Source organism: Martes martes (assembly GCF_963455335.1).
Source record: "Martes martes genome assembly, chromosome: 2".
In the NCBI taxonomy this organism is placed as follows: Eukaryota; Metazoa; Chordata; class Mammalia; order Carnivora; family Mustelidae; genus Martes; species Martes martes.
The window spans coordinates 27,890,028-27,907,696 of record NC_137889.1 but is presented as its reverse complement, the minus strand read 5'-3'; the positions used below and the strand labels follow the sequence as shown (position 1 = coordinate 27,907,696).

At 34.9% G+C, this 17,669-nt stretch overlaps 1 protein-coding gene across 1 annotated transcript in view; it reads right to left on the bottom strand.

Moving 5' to 3' along the window:
- Positions 1–5,250: 5,250 nt before the first annotated feature.
- Positions 5,251–17,669, bottom strand: part of WRN (WRN RecQ like helicase) — a 111,147-nt gene continuing 98,728 nt past the window's right edge. Inside the window, exons 32-34 of the mRNA XM_080795344.1 lie at positions 12,180–12,394; positions 8,907–9,032; positions 5,251–6,323 (exon numbers count right to left, since the gene is read on the bottom strand). Coding sequence (XP_080651470.1) covers positions 6,204–6,323; positions 8,907–9,032; positions 12,180–12,394 — 461 coding nt within the window. The 3' untranslated portion in view covers positions 5,251–6,203. The remainder of the gene's footprint in view (positions 6,324–8,906; positions 9,033–12,179; positions 12,395–17,669) is intronic.

The window sequence follows — 17,669 nt, the reverse complement described above, 5'->3', positions numbered from 1 at the left end:
CACCGAGTGTCAAATCTCCTTCCCTTGATGTAGCGGCTCGCTTTATACTTCAGCCAAATTCCAGGGTTTTGCATCCCTTTGGGGATGTTGGACTGGTCTCAGTTTGGTTTTCCATCTTCAGTCACACGTACGATTCACTGTTCTCCTTCCTTTCACCCCAACCCCAACTCATGCTAGACGGATGGCCGCAGCTGTCTCCCCTAAATCACCTCCCTCTTCTGCATACTTACCCTTTGGAGTTAGGGGAGGGAGGAAGTGGAGGAAAAACACAATCCCATAACTGACTAGCAGAATTGCTCATTCCTTTCCGGTTCCGATTGCTTCTCTAATTGACAGGCAGTTGCTCAGCGCGTTGGCGGATACCCAAATGCCAGCTCTCTCCTAGGGTGCATTTGTTGGTGGTTTGTTGCCCTCCACAAGCTGTGTTCCCTTGCAAACTAAGTTCTCCCTCTCACCCAATACTTGCCTTTCACAGAGGGGAGGATGGAGAAGTAGTACCAGTGCCAGTTTTCCTTGGTTACATAGTCATATCTTGTGATCTTTTTTCCCCCCACTTTTATATTCTGTCTACACAAAGGTAAGCAAATACACGTAGGCAAATACAGGATTCTAACTCTTCATGTTCTGCTGAAGGGTAACTGCCCAGGGTGTGGTACACAGCAAATGCTTAATAAATGATTAGCTTAATGATTCCTTTATGGTCTCTTTTTTTTCTTTCACATTGGTCATTTTTTTCAATATCTTAAAAGAGTATGTGATGTATCTTCTTCAAAATGTTTTGTTTGCTGCAAGAAAATACTTTTGTGAGACGCTTTTTCGTTAATTCTTCACAGCGTAAATCTTCCTCTCTCTTAAGCATGGGATCCATGTTGTGTTTCCTTCTTCTATTTGTTACTTCTTTATGAGGCCAGTCTATTGACTTGCAGCCTATGAATGCAAACGTTTACTGAATGAAGAAGTATTGAATAAATGAGTACACACTTCTCATTAATCCTTTTAAATCGAGTTAGAAAATGAAGCTGGATGTAAAGCAGAAGTTTCATAAATTTTCTGAAAAATAATGAAAGCTCTGGATTTAATGGATACTAATATTAATATGAATCTTAGTAGTAATAGCAAGCATAATGTTAGATCTTTTTTCTTTCTCTCACAAATGAAATTTGTTGGTGATAGAATTCTATGCAATAACATGTTTTTTAATCCTTATTAGATATTCCAATAATGTTTCAAACTTGGTAGGATTTCAGCTTTAAAAGAACAAGCATATGCTAATTTTTCAATGATACATATTTAAATGGAACCACAAGAATAATCTGTTATTCTAAAAGCTAAATTATCCTGAGCATTTCAGATGCTTACACTATCAAATATAGACCTCTTATTCCTTAACCCTAAAATATTACCACCAAAGGTTTAATTTACTTCATATTCTGCTTATTCATAATTTCTTTCAACGTTTAAACACATTTACCTAAGGATGTCTGTATGTTATCCCAAATGATTTTTGGGTTGCCTTACCCCCCAAAAACTATGTGGCACCTTTTCAGGTAGCTGAGATCCTGAAGTTTGCAGCTCCCCTCATGACTGTAGTGAACACTCTTCAGTATTTTTGTTGGTTTTGCATTTTTTTTTTTGCTTCCCATAAGACAGATTAATGTCTAGTTAGCTCTAAAATGACTTTACCGTCATGCCATTGGATCTTTCATGTTCTTAGTTACTTCTATAGCAACGTCTCTGAACATGAAGAATCCTACATTCTTTTCTTACTCTATCTGGTAGCACCACAGACTTGTGGGTTTTGTGTTTTGTTTTTGTTTTTAAATTCTAAATAACTATCAGGCCATTGTCTGACTCCATAGTCAGAATTCTAAATGACAACACAAGAGATCATCATCAATACTTTGTGGAGGAGATAGCATAAGACAAAGACCTTAAGAGAAACTCCTTATTTTTGAGAACGAACCTGAGGCAAACTTGAGGCCTGACACAGCTGAAGAATGATGATACACCTGGGAAATTAAAGCTCAGTTCATCAGTTCTTAGTACTTTGTGCTGTACCGAGTGATTTGGTACTAGACACCTGCACCTGGTGACAAGGCCGATCACAGCAGAGCCTCCCCAACGCCCTCTGGTGGTAGACAGTGATAAGGAGCACGTCCTGGCGGAAGGGAGTGCTAGGGAGTTCACCCTCCTAGTAGGGAGCGGTTGGGAGCTGGACGGGGTGGGGAGAGCTGAAGGATATGGAAGTTCCACAGGGAATGCCGGCGAAATGGGGAACCTGGAGATTTAGGAAGTCTGTCCCTCCACCAAGGAGCAAGCTGCTTTGTCACCTACTTTGGGGAACTAGCTCTATGAGCTTCCACATCCTTCGCCATTTAAAAAACATCATTATCTTTTGTGTCTGTTGTTGGGGGTGTCTATCAATGACATGACTGTACTGTGGTGACAAGTGCACAACATTGTAAGTTAAAAACGAACAAAAACCCCTTATTCAAACAGGTTTAACCTAAGTAAGGGGAATGTAATGCCCGGGTATATGAAATATTCAAAGATATATCTGACTTCAGGAAAGGCATGAACTAGTATTAGGACAATATCACCAATAACCTGATTTCCTGCGGTTTCTACTCTGCCTACCTCAGCACTGGGCTTCACTAAACGATGACTCCTCAGGGTCCTAAAATTGCTCCAACATTCCCAAGGTTCATGCTTCCTCATTAGTATCAGCAAGGGAAAAGAGAACATCTTTGTGCCAGCATTACCATAAAAAGTCCCAGGATTCACTGTCATTGGAGTGATTTAGCCAGATCCAAATACTGCGGCCAAAGACCAGCTTACATGAAGTCATTGGTGCCAATTCCATATCGAGATTGGAATTTTTCTCCTTGGAGCTAACTCAAACATAAATCAAGAGCCATGTATGCTCAAAGGCCAAAAATCCATACAAAATTATAACCAAGACAAAATATAATAACTCTCTCCCTCTGGCTATTTGGCATGAGATTATAACATATTTCATTTTAAGACTGTTCAAAGCAGAGCTTTAAAAGAGCAGAAAACTGGATGTGATTTAATGTGCAACAATAGGAAATCAGCTAAATAATTCATAGTACATCTATATAATAAAATACTATGTCAGCAGTTCTCAATCTACTATATCTCAAGTTTCATTTATATTCTTAAAAATTATTAAGGACCCAAAAGAGATTTTTGCATTAATGTGCGTTAAATCTATAGTATTTAACATTTTAGAAATAAAACTGAGAAATGTTTAAGAAATGTTTATTAATTTTAAAAAAAACCAGCAGTAAATCCAGTATATGATAACATAAATAAATTTTACAAAAATATCCCCCACAAAATAGAAGAATGGCATTGTCTGGCTTCACAGAAGTGGCTGGAGTCTCAGATCTGCTTCTACATTCAATCTGCTCCTATATTCAATATATGTTCTTTTGGTTGATGTATATGAAGAAAGTGTGACCTTAATTAAGAGTATTTTAATAGCTTTTCCAGATAATTGTAGACACTCTTCTTTGAAACTATACCACATCTGGACACCTGTAGTTTCTTAAAGATTGGTTGCAGTGTACAATCTGAAACCATATAATTAAATGTTTTTTTTTCTTTTTTTTCTTTTTTTTTAAAGATTTTATTTATTTATTTGACAGAGAGATCACAAGTAGGCAGAGAGGCAGGCAGAGAGAGGAGGAAGCAGGCTCCCTGACGAGCAGAGAGCCCGATGCGGGGCTCGATCCCAGGACCCTGAGATCACGACCTGAGCCGAAGGCAGAGGCTTTAACCCACTGAGCTACCCAGGCGCCCCTAAATAAATGTTTTCATACTCTGCTACATTAAAATCCATTGGGCCACTATGTAGTTTGGATGACTCTTTTACTCATGCATGATTTTGTAAGATCATGTATTAGTCACCTAGAAAATATTAGAGTTCACTGAGTTGTGTAGATCTTCTGAAAATTTTGTTAATCATATGAATAATATCTCATTAGAAAAGCCTTTATATTATTGGAAGCTTTCAAACTCCTGGCAGCAGACACAAGTTTTCCAAAACTATAAATTCTGCCAGAAATCTCAAATTTTATCATTGCCAACAAATAACCATCAGTTTTCCTTGAAGTGACAGGATGACTTCATTCAATTTTGAGAAAATATCCACCAAATGCCCAAGTCTCAATAACCAATCATAGTTTTCTATCAGTCATTCTTTTCAGTAAGAAATGGTATTCCATGGAAAAAGAACTAATTCAATTCACAATTCAAACAAGAGTTTTTCCTGGAGACAACCATCACACTTTGGTACAGAGCAGAAGTGTTTTATACATACTTGCCATTTCATCACATAAAAGATTGAAAAGATGTGTTTAAGGACTGAGAATTAATAAAATCAGTAATCTGGTGTCATTGTCTTGATTTGCACTTAAGTACCAGTGGTTTTACTCATGACTGCTTTGCACCCTCAATGGAAAAAACATAGGACAAAAGGCAAATCACATCTTGGTATTATGAAAATAGTTTTCCTTTGCAAATTCCCTGAAGGAGTCTCAAAAACTCCTAAAAGTCTGCAGACCACACTTTGAGAATCACTGTACTATAAAAAGCCACCAAAAAAGATTCTGTGGAAAACAATTTAATGACATGGAAAAAAAATATTCATAATATATTCAGTGAAATATAAATTTCAGTCTCTAATTCTACTTCTAGAAATAATCTAAAGTAGAAAAAAAGACAAAAATCACCAATAGGAAAATGATTATATAAAATATAATATATTCACCATATAGAATGGTAGGTAGCTGTAAAAAAGAATGAGACAGACCAATATATATACTGACAAGGGAAGTTCTTCATGACATATTAAGTGAAAAGAGTTTGTTGCAGAAAGTTGCATACAGCATGATCTAACTCACTTTAAAAAACAGGAATGTATGTGTAGATATATATGCAAAGGCATGTAAATGCGTAAGGAATGACTAGAGAACTGTAAGTCACATACTTAATAGGAGCTACTTTCTGGAAAGGGAATGGTAATGAGATGTAGGAAAATGGGAATACAGGGATCTTTTGTGTTTTAACTTAAATGTTTTACAAAGAAAACACATTCATTTATTATTCATGTATCAAACTAAGAAAAGCAGTGAATACAGAGGCTTAGCAGGATACACAGAAGGGGTTAACTGATTATCCGCTGGGTATAACCACCAGTGATTTTTATTTTCTTCTTTTCATCTCTCCAGATTTTCTAGTTCTCCTACAATATTTCTTCTTTATTAACAGTAATTTTTAGTTACAAAAACATCAGTTAAAGGCCGTAAGGTGAACTGGTTAAAGTGGTATTAACCATGGTTTACCAAACTCAGCGTCAGAGTATGGGTTTCGATAGCGAAGTCGCATGTGCTACATGAAGAGGTATTACAATCAAACTCCAACATCCTCAGAAACTGAAAGTGCTCAAGGTAATTAAGTAAATAAAAGTTAAAAATATATACATATATACACACACACACATATATATATAATGCATATATAACATATATATTTTGTAATATTCAGTATGAAGGAATTTAGTACTTGAAAGATAATAGAAATAGCATACAAAATACAAAGTGCATGGTTGCCTAGGGAAGTTGGTCTCCTTTGCTACATTATTTTTCTCTACATGCATGGAACCCAGAATGTTTCATTTTCACTGGTCTGTTCCACTAATACCATTTATCAATGTGTGTAAGAGTTTCTTGTAGATAGTAAGGACAATTTGTAAAAATAACTATGCTTCCTTTGTTCACAAGAAAGAAAGCTAGTAATATATGAAGATTTTCTATCACACACGTAATCATCCTACAACCACCAGTCTGTTATTTATATCAAATCGGCACTTAAACATACTGCTGAAATAAAGAGATTAGGAAACAGAGCAGTAACAGTTTCTTAGAGTAAGCTTAAAGGAGATTAATATATTTATTCTATTCTATGATTACTCACTCAGGCTCTCAGAAGACTCAACTTTAGTAAACTGCACAAGGCTGTTTTAAGATGTTAGCTGTTCAACAAATGGGTTAGTCTTACTTTTGAGATTAGAATAATTTGTAAACTGAAGTACTCCTCGCCACTATTTTCAGAAATGAAACACAGCTCCCCTCTTATAATACAGTAAGACACACACAATTCCTCTGGCAATTGTCAGTTTAACTAAAAAGACCTTTCTTTTTTGTTCTGGCCATTGATTTCTTGCTGGTGTCAGCTGAAGTCTCACTGCCTTTGGCAAACCACTCAGGTAATTTTCTCTTTGAGGTTACAGAGGCAGGCTATAGGAAAGAAACAGAAAAAGAAATATGTTAATGTTAAAAATGTGTGTCATTTGTAAAAAGTAACATAGGTTACTGTATATACACACACTACCTTCCCTTGTAGAATAAGACAAAATAGTGAGAGCCACAGAATTTATTTCTAGATCAAAAAGTAAATAAAAGAGAGACAAAAATCGCTATATCATTTCTTCAGGCAATTTCCTGCCATCTTGTTATCTGTTCTCGGGCACTCAAGTGTACATACACATTTGAGAAGGAAAGAACTAGATATTATTTCAGATTTCTGTCTCATGTGTATTTGGTTTGGGCTGAACAAAATGGTTAATTTAATGTTCTAAGGAAGGCATCTGCTCAGGCGCACACACATGCACATATAGACACCCACACATACACACAAACACAGACACACACAGAATCACATTAGGTGTTTGAAAAAGCATGTACTTCTGTGTCTCCAAAGGCTGACTGACTAGCAGAGTGATTCAAACACTATCAGTGCCTTGCAGAATGCCTTGCAGAGTTGCTGGGACATAACAGATACTCAAAAAACAGTCACTGAAATAAATGAAAAAAATTTTTGTTTCAAAGAGTCTTTTGAAATCTGCTAAAAACTGGAGATTCACTTCTAAATGTACACATACGTAATACTTTGCACAATTTTAGGAGACTTGGGCACCAAATGAAGCCTCAGGACCCTAAGTTAAAAGTTCCTGAAAAAAAAAAAAAATTTAGGAACCCAAAGGCAGCGGTTGTGTATTACGTGATCTGCACTTGAAAAAGATAAAACAATTTTGAGTTATGTTCCATAAGCATAAACTGGTAGTAATCATTGTTATCTCAGTTTGACAAGAGCCTCAAACCAACATGACAGACAAATCATTCCAATGTAAGCACACCTTGGAATCCAGCAGTTAATTTAGTTATTGGAACTATCTAAAGGACTTTATGATAAGGTGACCTCAAAGTTACAATGTGTCTGTTAGCTTAAGGTAAAAAAGCATAATTTATTCAATTTCCAGAATGAAAACTATATATATGGTTCATCAATTACCTGCTATGTTTTGTTACATTTTCTATGTTTAAAAATCGTTTCAAAAGATTTAAGAGTGGGGGAAAAAAGTAAAAGATCCTTCACAGAAAACTGTGAAAATATATATTTAGGAAAGGTTTAAAAAAAAACCAAAAACCCTATTAGCTGTTTTGGCTTAATTAAAGAAATCCAACGAAGAAGAAAGAGCTACTCACACTTTAGTAAAAGCTAAAGAGAAAAAACAGGCTAAGGATAGCAAATTTCCTCACAGGGAAGAGAAGTCCAGGAGAACAGATTAGATTTATATAGACTGTATGAGACGATATTTGACTCAGAAATAATAAATACTGGTGATATATAATGCCACAGACAAAAGGCATTTGGGCAGAGATAAAATTGGTCCAGAAATATTTGTTCTTCCCTTAAGATCTTTTTTTTTTTTTAAGATTTTATTTATTTATTTGACAGATGAAGATCACAAGTAGGCAGAGAAGCAGGTAGAGAGGAGGAAGCAGGCTCCCTGCTGAGCAGAGAGCCCGATGGATGTGGGGCTCAATCCCAGGACCCTGGGAACATGACCTGAGCCGAAGGCAGAGGTTTAACCCACTGAGCCACCCAGGCACCCCTTCCCTTAAGATCTTACTAACACAATGCCTCGCAGCCTACAGTTGCTTGCAATTATAGTTGGAACACCTGTGTGCATCTGGATGAAGGAAAGAAGTTAACATGATAACAAAACCAAAAAGCAAAACAGAGCATGACATCTGCACAGGAACAGAGCAGAGGAAAAAACGCTAAGTCTTGTAGCTGAATACCATGGAGTAAATAGGGACTGCCAACCAAGACAGAATTAGGTTTGAGCTCCAAATGAGTCACTTGCTAAATGTATGGCCTTATGAATGTTATTTCAGTCTCAGTTTCTTCACACAGAAAATGAGAATAACAGTACATAACATCACTGGATTACCCGGAGGGTCAAATGAGAATATATGCAAGCTATCAAAACACATCCTGATTTAGTCTTGGCATTCATTAGTTAGTAGCCAATATCACTGAAAATGTTCTATCTTCTGTAATATTTCTACAGAATATGACCTTCAGTATTTACCACACTATTATAATAATGACCTTGTTTCACTGAGAAAGAGGGAAAGTGCTTACTTACACTGACTATATCTTTTGAGTCTCAACAATAAATTTTTGGAGAGACTTTAATTATGAGAACTGAGTCACCTAACAGAAACGATGCCTTTCAGTGACTACTTCCTTCTTTAGTAGTCAACCAAAATTCCCAGAAATCATGGTAAGATTTTCAGGGTGTTTTTCTGATACTCCAAATTCTATTAACAAATATCATTAAATTGAAAATACAAAACATTAACTCGTTTGTTGAGTATATGTGAGCATATATATGTATACAAATAGAGAAATATATATGTTATATTCACATTTAATTTCATCTACACTAAGACAAATCTAAAAATAGCAATTATCAAGTTGGATGTAGTTATCATGAAAACTACTTTATTAATTTAATCTTAATTGAAAATTAAATGAGAATCCGTAAATAAATCTGTTTTTGAATCGCTGGTTGGCTGATTCCAAGAAGTTAGTCTTAGGGAATTTCTGTGACTTTCATCTTTTGGTGAAAAATCACAAGGATGTTTTCGATCAACCTTTAACATTATTATAGAACACAAAATAGTTACAGCATGCACTATTTTCTTAGAGAACAACACAAAACAAAAACTATGCCTAAAAAAGCAAAGCTTAAGAAAATTCTAATTGTTCTGAAGTACTGAATTTTAATAATAATAATATTATTCGTAAGGCATTTTTTTCTGAGTATCTCACAACAATTTATAACTAATATTGTACATTTTAATTTATAATGAAACTTAGTGGCAGGGCAGAAAATATCACATACATTCTCTCTTAGACAGTGAAGAAAAATAAGGAGGAAAAAGGTGATTCGGGGGAGAGGGGTTCTGGGAAGATGGTGGAAGCATAGTGTTTTAATCTCTCTGAAGCCCACCATTAAAACAGAATTGACAGGAAAACTCTGAACTCATAATCTACATTTACACTAAAACTAAGTTTAAAGGTATCCCAAGGAAATCCAAACTCGGAGCATGCGAGGATAAACCACCACCAGCCGTAAGACCTGCAGAGTACCACTTACCTACAAGAGAAAGCAGAGGCAAGCAGTGGGGTGCCCAAGAACAGAAGAACCACAAAGTAGCCTACAGATAGACCTCAGAAACCATGACAGATTAATGGGAAAACAGCAACTGAAAATGAGAGGGCTTCTGCCTAACCCAACAGCAAATGACTTATAAATGGTGTCTTCAATGGCTAACGCAACCGGTTCCTGCGAACGCTCCTGACCAGCTACCACAATGCCTTCTGGGAGAACTATGGGGGTGAAATCGAATCAGCAGTTCAAGTAAAACAGAGACAAAGGGAAGAGTGACAAAGGAGTATATCTCATAAACTAAGTTTCCATACTTTGAAAAATTACACAAAATACCAGAAGAGAGAACTCTCTGAACTTGGGAAAAACTACCTTGAAAAACTACTTGCTTTCTTTTGAAAGTGCAGGAAAACTAATTTCACGTGAAAATGAACAACAGGAAAGTATTAAGATCAAATGGGACACCAGAAGAGTTGCTAAGATATAGAATAAAACTGTAACCTCTTAAATGAGTTGAAAAGCATTAAGAAAATTATTCAAAACATGAAAGAACATCATAAATCAAAATCAGAAAAATTCAAAATGGAGGAGAAAAGTTTAGTTAAGAATTAGAAGAAGGAAAAATGTAAAGAAGTGAATACTAAACTAGGAGGAACATATAGCAAGAAACATAACAGAGTCTGTCCAGAGAAATAGGAGGTGAAAAAGATGAAGAAGAAAATTTTAAAATAAGGAGAAATGGAAAACTAGAAAGAATTCATGGAAAGTGACAAATATTGCAGCTAGGCAAAGAAGATCCAACATAGAAATAGTCAAAGACCCTGAAGAAGAAATATAAAGCAATGGGACAAATTCTAAAAAGTAAAATTTAACAAGACTTTCCAGAAATTAAAAAAAAAAAAAAAAGATGTACTCAAAGAATCCACTGCATATTTTGAATCAGAACTACCAATATCAAGACAGAATCTTTCTTCATTAAGCAAAGGCAAGATGGAGCTTCTATCTTAAGAGTAATCACAATAGGCGTAAAACTAACAATGCACCAACAAATACAAAGACTTTGTTTTGACATTATTCTTTATCAGAAGCCTCATATTCATCCGATGAAACAAATTAAGAGATATAATCCAGGTCAGCAGAGATGAATGTTAACAGGAAAGATCTGAAACCAGCCCTCCAACAAACTCTACAGTATTCGAAGCAGCCTTCTGTACTTGGGAGTCAGATGAAAGGAAAATACTTAGGCTGGCTCACTCATCTCTTAATCTACTTCCTATCCCCAATATCTTTGTTCCCCTAAATGGGGCGGGGGGGGGGGGTAAATCCAGTAGGCTCAGCATGACTTCTACCCATCCACCCACCACCACCAAAATCTCCCCACTCTGTTGTCAGCATCTGATATTATTTCAATAAGGGAAAAGCCAAATGCTAATATGTGACTAAAATAATAATTCATGTAAATGTGCATCAATAATCAGGAAAAAATAAAAAGTTTCACCTTTTCCTTTACTGATAGGTAGAAGCTGGGAAAAAACAAGGTTTTAGGCATCTGGTATAGATTTCAGAAATAAAAGGCTGGGAATAGAGGCCAAATTTCACTACTACCACCCAACATTATTTTCTTTAATATCCTTCCCACAGCTACTTCAATTGACTAAATAATGTAAAGAATTCCAATTAATCAAATTTCATTAGGTTATCTCTGACATGTCTGTATACAAGCCTAACTTAAGTACAGAATATAAAAAGACCAGCTCCTCTTATTTTTAAGCTATTGAGAAAATGGGTTTAACTCTTGGAAATCTATAAAGACTATCTTGAAACTGGAATGGAATACCTAACACACTATATGAGAAAACACCTACTATGCTCAATTTATGATCTAGAAACTAAAATAGTTTTTTAGTAAATTACTCGTTTTCACAACTTTTATCACAGAATCATAAAATTTTAGACCTGGAAGATAACAAAGGTTAAATTTTCAAATTTATACAATCATTTAATAGAATCATCATCAAAGAATAGTTATCTCATACAACATATAGAGCAATAATTTCCAAAGCATTTTAATAAAACTAAAATAATACTAAATTCATGGTCTTTCTCAGAAATATATATGGTATATGCGCAGGACCATGGGCAACAATTTTCCTTGTACCTAAGAGATTCAGTATGACAAGAACAGAGCAGGAGGAATGACAGAATGATAGACAAACTAGTTTTGGGGGTATTTATAATGGAATTTGTTTTCATTTTCATAAACTACATAAACTGCCATATGTTCAAAGCCAATACTATGTCTATGAAAGAAAAAAGATTTCCACTATATATATATATACACACACATATATATATATATATATATAATCGGTATGAGGTAGAAGTAAAATTTCAGCTGACATTCCACACAAAAAGCTAAATAGATGGGCTACATTTCCCTTTTTCTGTTGTTTAAAAAAATCACTTTTCTCAGATAAGATTTATGAAAAACAAAGGAAATAGAGCACAGATTTTAAAAAGTAACCTTATATCAGAATTTATAACAGTTTAAAAAATACAGCATTGTAGTGTTAGAATATGTAAATCGAACCAACCGACAATGTATGAAAATTCTACATATAATTAACACCTTGGTATTAGCGCCTACTTCTTCCCTGCTTCTCTTAGAACTTGAACAGCTCTCTTCAGAGTTGGGGAAATATCTCTTTCTGTTGGAAGTACATGAAAGCTGGTCTAACAGTCTGTTGTCACAGTCTTTTCCCAGGATCTCAAGTGCCATGTGGATAAGGTACGTGTCAATGTTTTCAGGAACCAGCTTTCTAATTAGTTTAACTTTATTTATATCTGTAAAGGATGAAAAAAAACAAGAGGTGAAAATAAATTACACAGAACATTTTAGAAACCTATGAGCTGGAAAGAGTGAAATACTTTGTAGAAAGGAAGGAGGAAGGTGTCCGAAGAAAATGTTTCTCTGGGCGCCTGGGTGGCTTAGTGGGTTAAAGTCTCTGCCTTCGGCTCAGGTCATGGTCTCAGGGCTCTGGGATCAGGCTCTCTGCTCAGCAGGGAGCCTGCTTCCCCCGCCACTCCACCTCTCTGCCTATCTCTCTGCCTACTTGTGATCTCTATCAAATAAATAAATAAAATCTTTAAAAAAAAATGTTTCTCTTTAGAATGCCTGTAGCCCTACAAACCAAAATGAAGTAAAGCATGTTCTCCCCTCACCTCTTACCACCTGCAGCCTTGCTTCTAAGACTTAAAGTCAGGTCAATGCCACTGACTCTGTATAAATGATGTTTCAAACTGCTTCTTGTGAGGTGCCCTGAGAACCAAAACCAACCTTCACAGAATTGTTTCTAAAGGAATTACACTTCAAATTCCAAATATCTATTACAATTATTTTTTTTAAGTTTTCATTTATTTACTTGACAGAGACAGAGAGATCACAAGCAGGCAGACAGGCAGGCAGACATAGAGAAGGAAGCAGGTTCCCCACTGAGCAGAGAGCCCGACGCCGATGTCCATGCCCATGCCCATGCCCATGCCGGGCTGGAGCCCAGGACCCTGAGATCATGACCTGAGCGGAAGGCAGAGGCTTAAACCATTGAGCCACCCAGGTGTCCCTACAATTATTTTTCTAATAGAACTTATTCTTAAAATAGAAGCTAATCGTACTTGTAAATAAGATGCTAATAAAAAAAAGATCCTTTCAATGGCTATTGTAGCATAACAAAACATATCAATTATTTAAAATGCTTATAACGAAATGAGTTTTCTGGGAAAAAAATCACTTATTTTCACAATCAAGGAATTTTTACTTTTTGTAACTCAATAGAACCAATTCAGACTGTGTGTCTTCACACCTTTTACAAATTATTTAGCAATCTCCTACAGACCACTACTTATGTTTCAAACACTTTCAACAACACATTCATCTGGAATGCCCTAGAGTATCATAAAACTAAGCAGCTCAGTTTCACCCATCTTCATGCAATTATAAAACTGGTATCAAACATTTCTGACACCCAATTCAATTAACAATCAGAATCCAAGTATTTTTAAATGTCACCCCGAAAGGGCAGTCTTTCAATTATTCCATTTTTCAAGATTTATATTCTCCTTTCTTCCAAAGATCTTATCTTGCTACTCTTGAACTTCAAAAAAAACCTACAGTTAAGTTTAAAAAACAAAAACAAAAAAATCAACAGGTGGTGTCTGAGTGGCTCAGGGTCCTGGGATCAAGCCCCACTCGGGCCTTCCTCATTAGGGAGCCTGCTTCTCTCTTTCCCTCTGGCTCTCCCCGCCTGTGCTCTCTCCAATGCACTATCAAATAAATAAAAAAATTTTTTTAAGATTTTATTTGTTTGTCAGAGAGAGAAGGAGCAGCGGGAGCGGCAGGCAGAGGGAGAAGCAGGCTGAGCAAGGAGCCTGATATGGGGACTTGATCCCAGGACCTTGGGGTCATGACCTGAGCAAAAAAGACACTTATCAGACTGAGCCAGCCACTCAGACATTCCTACAAATAAAATCTTAAAAAACAACAACAACAACAACAACAACAAAAACATGCCAGCAAGAGATGGTTACCCAGCTAATAGAAACTAGGACCATGGGGTATATATTTAGCCTGTACTCTGTTACTTTAAAGTGTTAAGATACAAAACTGATCCTAATCAAAATCTTGGAAAATAAGATTTTACCTCTAAATGTAATAAAATTAGCAATATGACTACTATGTCTATTGACCAACTAAAATTCTATTTGTCCTTCAGTCATTATGCCATCCAAATACCACAGAAATTTGGCCAATTTTACTACTTCATTAATTTCTTAATGACTGAGGCATCTTCTTTTGTATTGTCTATCCAAACTTACTTTGAGTTCCCTTTGTCTTCAATTTTTCTTTGAAAACAAAATGTCCCAAAGAACATTATATTACACATTTTTTTTCCATATCTCTAGATTCTTAGAAGTGGGATTGCTAGATCAAAGGTTAAACACATTTTATGTTTTCATGGGTATTGCCAAACTACCTCTGTAATTGTGCTTCTGCTACAATGAGCACTAACAACATGTAGCTGACAAGCTCCTGAAATGTGGCTAGGATGGTTAAGAAACTCAATTCATCAATCTGAAATTAAATTTAAAAGGTGATACTTGAAAAAAAAACTGATATTTGATTCAATTATTGGAAAATTTTTAAGAATGTTTGGAATACAGAGTATCTACTTTATTCAATTGTAAAGTTTATGAAAGCTAAATGCAAATCAAGTATTTTCAATTAAAATTTAGCATCAGAATCGAGATATGCTATAAATGTAAAATACATTCCTGATTTCAAAGGCTTAGTACAAAAAACACACAAATATCTCATAATAATTCTATATTATTATATGTTAAAATGATAACATTTTTAATATACTGGGTTAATTAAATTATATCATTAGAATTAATTACATCTGTTTATTTTTGGTTTTTTAATTCAATTTTTTTACCTTTTTTTTTTAGATTTTCAAATTTATTTTTATTTAGGGAGAGAGAGCAATCAGGCACTTGAGATTAACGGAGGCAGGGGGAGAGGGAGAGAGAGAATCTTAAGCAGACTCCATACTTAGCGTGGGGCTGACACAGGGCTCAATCCCAGGGCCCTGAGCTCATGACTTGAGCCAAAACCAAGAGATGGAGGCTTAAACGACAGCTACCCAGGTGCCCCTATTTTTTTTTCAACTTTTTCACAGTGGCTAGTAGAAAACTTAAAATTACAAACTGTGGATAACATATAGACTTGCTGAATCTCTGCTGTACCACTGAAACTAATGTAATGTTGTATGTCAACTATATTTCAATAAAAGAATTTGTTTTAATTTAAAAATAAAATAAAATCACATATATGGTTTGTATCACATTTCTTCTTGGATAATGCTGCTTTAGAAAAACTATACAAAAAAAAAATAGATAAACCATACAAATTTTCCTGTACTTTAGCCAATTAACACAACTACATTATATTAAATTCATTTTCTTCTATGGGTATTTAAACATTGGATAAATAAACTATGCACCCTTCATTTCATCACACTGTAAATGTACATTTTATAAGACAATTTTTTGGAAACATAGTTCAATAATCCTGAACTATCATAGCATCATGGGTTCAATGGATTATTTTGAAAGGAAAAATGAGATATTTTATTCCATCAAAACAATCTGTTTCTAAAATTAGAGTCTTTTTTTCATAAAACTACGATGTATCATTTACTTATGGTTTTAAACCACTGTTAATGATTTAACAAATACACAAAGTTATTGTACTATCATCTGAATATAATTTCTAGAAATAACCAGAAAATCCATATATTCATTTACACATTTCTGTAAATCCTCTACCTTTGTACCTTAAAGTCATCCTATAATACGCTTATGCAAAAAAGGGGCATCTAGCATTAAAGATACATCTGATTCTGTCCTAACTTTCCAGGCAAGTAAGTGCTGAAAATTTCTATTGGGAGAATAACGAACACCGGCTGCACTCCTTCAGTGCTTTCAAAGAGATCATATTACTCCTATTTTTGTGGCAGGTCCCTTAGAAGCCACCCTTAATTTTCCAGTTACATGCACATAAAGAATGGAAGAATGAAATTATTCAAAATATTACCTAGACACCTCATTAAATGCCTTGCTTAATTTATTATTAAGCATGGTTAGAATTTCAACTCCATAAAAGAAGCTTAAAATTACATAAGTGTGGATAAACTAAAAGATTAAAATGTTATAGAATTCCTTTAAATACTAAATTACAAGGACAAAACGTACTTAGCAAATAAGACAGCATGAAATAATACATATGATTTCTCAACTCAGAATTACTCTATTTTCAGGTATAAGATTATGCCATAACAAAACATAGAGAATTCTCAATTCAGAATTTTGAAATTAAGTGCCAATCAAACTTGTTCATTTAAACACCAAATTATGAGATATAGCTACAATTAAATTAAAAAAAAATAACATACCTGAATCATTAATGTAGTAAGTCCAGCTGCATTTCTTTTTTTTATTTTTTATTTTATTTTTAATTTTTTTTGAAGATTTTATTTATTTGATATAGAGAGAGAGATCACAAGTAGGCAGAGAGGCAGGCCGAGAGAGAGGGGGAAGAAGACCCCTGCTGAGCAGAGAGCCTGATACAGGGCCCGATCCCAGAACCCCAAGATCATGACCTGAGCCGAAGGCAGAGGCTTAACCCACTGAGCCACCCAGGAGGCCCCATCTGCACAATGTTTTCTCGAATAGGAGAACAAATAGCATTTTATCAAGGAAAAACAAGAATTCAAAAGTAAAATTTCACATCAATAAATGTTGTCTTACACACCATAAATGTATAATTAAAAGAAAATTGAGTTCCCATAATCTTAACTTTCTCAATTTTTGCTTTGGAAGTAAACTACAATAATATATTTTTTCATATTGTATTGTATAACCTACAAACAGTGTACTGACAGAAAGATGAATTAAGTATTTAATAAGTATATTTAAAAGTATTCTCCCTTCTTTAGAATTCAATTTAGTATTTATCCCTAAATGAAAATTTATTTGCTATATTCAGTATATAATAGTAAAGATAAATGTTTTAAATACTGTTTTAGTCACTAATGATTACAGATGCTTCTCTTCTCTCAGATATTTGTTGAATCAGGCTGTGCAATTTTATATGCAATTTTATATTCACATTTATATATTGTTTGACTTTAATTTTTTTTAAAAGATTTTATTTATCTGAGAGAGAGAGAGCAGAAGTAGAGGGAGAAGCAGACTCCCTGCTGAGCAGACAGCCCTATGTGGGACTTGATCCCAGGACTCTGGGATCATGACCTGAGCTGAAGGCAGATGCTTAACGACTGAGCCACCCAGGTACCCTGGCTTTAATATTTTTTTAATTTAAAAAGTTGTCTAATGTCAGAAATTAAAATCGCTAAAATCAAAATTTAGAGGAAACTAGATAGAGAATATTTAAAGGTACTATACATACAAATATGTTAAACTGACTATAATTAAGTATATCTATTTTACCTGTCAATTAGAAGTTTATAAACCCAAATCTTATATCAGGATTAGAAACTGC